The sequence below is a fragment of the Cucurbita maxima genome, unplaced genomic scaffold (assembly GCF_002738345.1).
Source record: "Cucurbita maxima cultivar Rimu unplaced genomic scaffold, Cmax_1.0 Cma_Scf00007, whole genome shotgun sequence".
NCBI classification, from domain to species: domain Eukaryota; kingdom Viridiplantae; phylum Streptophyta; class Magnoliopsida; order Cucurbitales; family Cucurbitaceae; genus Cucurbita; species Cucurbita maxima.
The window spans coordinates 3,802,600-3,806,931 of NW_019272023.1; the positions used below are offsets into that span (position 1 = coordinate 3,802,600).

General features: G+C 37.8%; 2 protein-coding genes across 4 annotated transcripts in view; both read right to left on the bottom strand.

The window, feature by feature from the left end:
• Positions 1–460: 460 nt before the first annotated feature.
• Positions 461–2,417, bottom strand: LOC111482147 (pentatricopeptide repeat-containing protein At3g26630, chloroplastic). Of its 2 annotated transcripts, none has more exons than XM_023127818.1 (2): positions 2,121–2,417; positions 461–1,993 (listed from the first exon to the last, which is right to left on the bottom strand). In XM_023127818.1, the coding sequence occupies exons 1-2, from the start codon at positions 2,159–2,161 to the stop codon at positions 754–756; spliced, it is 1,281 nt and encodes a 426-aa protein (XP_022983586.1). In that variant the 5' UTR covers positions 2,162–2,417; the 3' UTR covers positions 461–753. The 2 variants fall into 2 exon arrangements, with proteins under 2 accessions (XP_022983586.1, XP_022983587.1); XM_023127819.1 differs by having other exon boundaries at positions 461–2,024.
• Positions 2,418–3,410: 993 nt separating this feature from the next.
• Positions 3,411–4,332, bottom strand: part of LOC111481474 (sialyltransferase-like protein 1) — a 4,477-nt gene continuing 3,555 nt past the window's right edge. For both annotated transcript variants that reach the window (XM_023126902.1, XM_023126901.1), the window contains exon 11: positions 3,411–4,238. In XM_023126902.1, coding sequence (XP_022982670.1) covers positions 3,846–4,238 — 393 coding nt within the window. In that variant the 3' untranslated portion in view covers positions 3,411–3,845. The remainder of the gene's footprint in view (positions 4,239–4,332) is intronic.

The following is a 4,332-nucleotide window of genomic DNA, read 5'->3' on the forward strand; positions in this document are numbered from 1 at the left end:
AAAAAAAAAAAAAAAAAAAAACTTTGTATTTAAAATATCTCTCTATTTCCCTAAACTTTCATAAACTTTTCAAAACTATTTTTGGATATAAACTTAATAGAATGTTAGATGGATCCAAACACTAATTTTCACTCAAATTCTAGTACATTCTTACTGAAAAATGGGATGAGTTAATAAGTAGGTCGAGTTGGTGGAGTTCATTTTTGAATCTAGACTTCGTATATCGAGCACAACGGGGAGTTCGACTTTTAACCGAACTCAACCTAAGTCATTGGTCGAAAGCGAGGTCCTTAAGAGGCTATTAGTGTTTCCACCAAAGGAGCTTTACTCAAGAAGTAGACACAGATCAAACTTTTAACTTCGTAAATTCATAATCTTTTGCTCATAAAGACCTTCAAATTGAAGAGAAAATCGTGAACGAGGGAATTCCAGGCAAAGCGTTGCAATTTGCACAAGTATAAGGACAATAAATGCAAGTTCAATTGTTGTATATTACACCGATTTTGCTATAAACAATTTGAAATTCATAAAAATCAACAGGGTATACATATTGAAATGACAGTCAAAAGCAAGTGGTAAGCTCAAAATATTCAACAGAAAATGCGCACCTGCTTAGCTCTGGCATCAAAACAAAGAGAAGGGCTGCTGCATTTGCATATTTCTCTACTCCTTATCAGTACCATCGGCGTTCTCGATCACCCCGAGTAAAGCCAAGGAACCCGAATCAGGTTCCATCGACATCGGTTTTGTTGATTAGAAGGCTTCATCCTGAGCATATAGCTCAGCCATGCACTTGTAATGCTCAGGAATTGGTGCAATACCATAATGCTGTGCCATTCGTTTGAAGTAAGCACAGCCTGCCTCTACATTCTTCATATGTACACAAGCACATAAAACGCCCACGAAAGTGATAGCATCAGGCTTCACATTTACCCTTTCCATCTCACTGAAAAGATTGAGAGCTTCCTGCCCCAATCCATGTACCCCTAAGCTAGTGATCATCGAGTTCCATGTCGGCAAGCTTTTTCCGGGCATCGTCTTGAACACTTCTATCGCGTCCTTTATGCTACCACATTTGCTGTACATGTCAATCAGAGCTGTCCCGAGATAAACACCGATTTCGAAACCATTGTTGATGGCATAGTCATGAATCCCTCGACCAAGACTTAGGATTCCCATTTCAGTACATGCTTTGATCAAGCTCACCATCGTATACTCATTTGGGCAAATGTTCTCAGCCTGCATTCTCTTGAATAGTTCAAGAGCTTCTTCAGGATTTTGATTTCTAATGTATCCATTGATCATTGCTGTCCATGAAACAACGTTTTTACATGGCATCTCATCGAAAATCCTTCTCGCTGCCTGTACATCACCACAAGAGACCAGCCCTGATATCATGGTCGTCCATGACACCACATTGCAAACACGCATTTTCTCGAACACCTTCAGTGCACAACGTTTATGTCCACACTTGAAGTAAAAATCAATCAGATTGTTCTGCACAAATGTATCCCCTGAAAATCCGTATTTGATTAAAGACGCATGAATCACTCTTCCAATGTCAATGGCAAAGGAAGTCGTACAAGCTTTGATGACAAATGGAAATGTAAACTTATCGGCTGCAATTCCTTGACATACCATGTTCTTGTACAACATTAGGGCTTGTTCAGAGAGGCCGTTGATAGTGTTGGCTCTGATTATCAGATTCCAAGTAAACGTGCAAGGATTCTGAATTTGATGAAATAGAAAAATCGCATACGCTATTCTTCCATGGGAGGAGTAGAGATGAATCAGTTTCCTAGTAAGTAATTGATCGTTAGAAATGCCACAACGAATTATCTTGGCATGGATTTGCCTGAGGTGTTTGAAGTTCTTGCAGTTCTGAAGTAAGAAGAGAGCCTTCTTCGCTCCGATGTTACCTCTTGAGCTCAGGAGTAAATTCGTGGTCGCAAAAACGTCATGCGTAGATGAAAGACATGGAACCATTATACAGCTAGTTCAAGAATCCAGATTCAGTACACATTCTACAAGGAGGAGGAGGAAGAAGAAGAACAAATTCCTAGTACTCCACAGGATACAAAGAAGCAATCGAGAAATTGCGAAATTAAATATTCTCAAACCTCAAGCTAGAGAGACAGGCGAGGCTCTGCAATTGCAGCATTTGGACATTTCTGGATCGGATTTTCTTAGAAAATCGTAATCCAAGGGGAATGAGTGCCGGAATAATGGAGACTTGAGATTCTGAATCGAGAGAGAAGGATTGAGTTCAGCATTAAAGAGATGAACATGCCACCGGAAAGCGTGGTGGGGAATTGGGGGAGATGAAATTTCTAGTTCCGATTGATGTACCAAAAATTGTTATCGGCTGCAGATCATACCGATATTCACCCATTTGTGTGGGCTAAATTCTTCCGAGCTTTTCTCTTTCGCGTCGCTTCTTTGTATGAATGCTAATTTAAGTTATAATATTAAAATAAATAAATTATCAAAAATTTAGAAAATATTTTTAAACTTCAACAAAAAACTGAAAAAATAAAAAATATATTTACTTTAGTTTTTATTAATACTTTATTTTAAAATACCAACTTTTTAAAAATATCTTTCAACTTCAAAAATTTCATTAATATCCTTTACTTTTTAAATTAGTTAAAAAAATATTCATTAATAGTATACAATTTTAAAATAATATTAACAAAATAAAAGTTTTAATTTTTTTTACCTTTTATATTTATTAATTTAGATTAAACTAACATTTTGGTCGCGAAAGCATCCCTTCCGTAGTTCAGTGATATAATTTATTAATTTAAAGTAGTTTTACCTAAAATATTTATTTTAAGTTCAAAATAGTTAAACGGTTGGGATATTTATTAATTTAAGTTATACATATGTTTTGTAATTTATTACGTTTTTTTTTTTTTTTTTTTTTTTTTTTNAAAAAAAAAAAACCCTATTAAAAGTTAAAAATTGTAAGCTTACTAAAGTTTAAATATTGTAATATTTTATTTAAATGTAGATAAAAACCGTAACTTATACCTTTCTTTATCTTGCCTGTTGGAAAGGTATTGACATGGGTGGCTGAAGTTCCATGCCAAAGAGAAGTCTGTGAAAGAAAACACTTATTGTTTCCGTATGGGTATGGGTTTAATCAAGGTACTGCAGCAGGTCAAGTTTTAGAAGGGACCGTGAGACAGCCCGAGGTGGAGAGGAAAGTCCGAGGTACTTTATTGCTCAGTCTAGCTTTTATGGAAACTTTAACAGTGGTTGTAACATTTGCGACCGGCAAGAGAAAAAGGCCATCACCAAAGTGTCTTAGCTAGCCTAAGTATAGTTTAATTAGTTAAGATATAGGTCATCGTACATGATAGATATCTCAAACGTTCAAATACTCTAAAAGAAACTGAAAGGAGTAGAAGAAAGGAAAAACATGGACACTTTTACCTTGAGTCTTTACAAATAATCGCGAAAACAACTAATGATACACTTTTATTTCGGAGGATAAAATACAAGCTTTACATTGCCAACATCCTAATCTTAACCCAAACTAAACATTGTATCACAACGTAATTTTGTCAATTCACAGACCTTTGAAGTCCAGGCATGGAGACCCAAGTAGTCGGATAAATCATCTTTTGTCAATGGCGGACGATGTCTCGACCGCGCTCTCTTGGAAAGGAATGGGGTTTCAATGATGCCTCCATTGCTTGTGCCTAGCCAGAAAGGCATTCTCTATCTATTCAGGTGTACCATAATACCATTAGCAAAGAGAGCCTGGTCAGACATGTTGAATGGGTGAATTCTAATTGGAAAGAAGGTATTGGTGCATAGGATATCGTCGAGAACGTTGTTTATGCGATAGAATCCGAAGAATGTCTCACACAAACAAGATCATCCAACTTATTGCCGTCCATTTTGTACAGGGAGACCCCTTCCATCTGCTTATAATGATCTTGTGCTTCTTTTCTCAAACTGTTGAAGGGTGTAAGTTCCCACTTACTATAACCGGAGTGTTTCCTTGTATCGCTCATATCGGAGGATCCTGAGATGGGACCTTTGGTCCCAGGGTCCACATTGCCCCACACTTTACAGCTGCCAAACTGTCCCAAATCACCCGCTTGACCTGATCGACTCTTCTTCAAGCTCAAGGCTGCAGTGTGAGCCCTCCTAATCATTTTTCGATCTGGAACATCAGACCAATCTTGCTTCCTCTTAGATCTCATGGGAGAGTGTATCCTTATAACCTGAAAAGTCCTAAGCCATATGAGTATCAAGGCAAGGATTACGCCTTTTTTTTTGGGGGGGGGGGGGGGGGGGGGGGGGGGGGGGGGGGGGGGG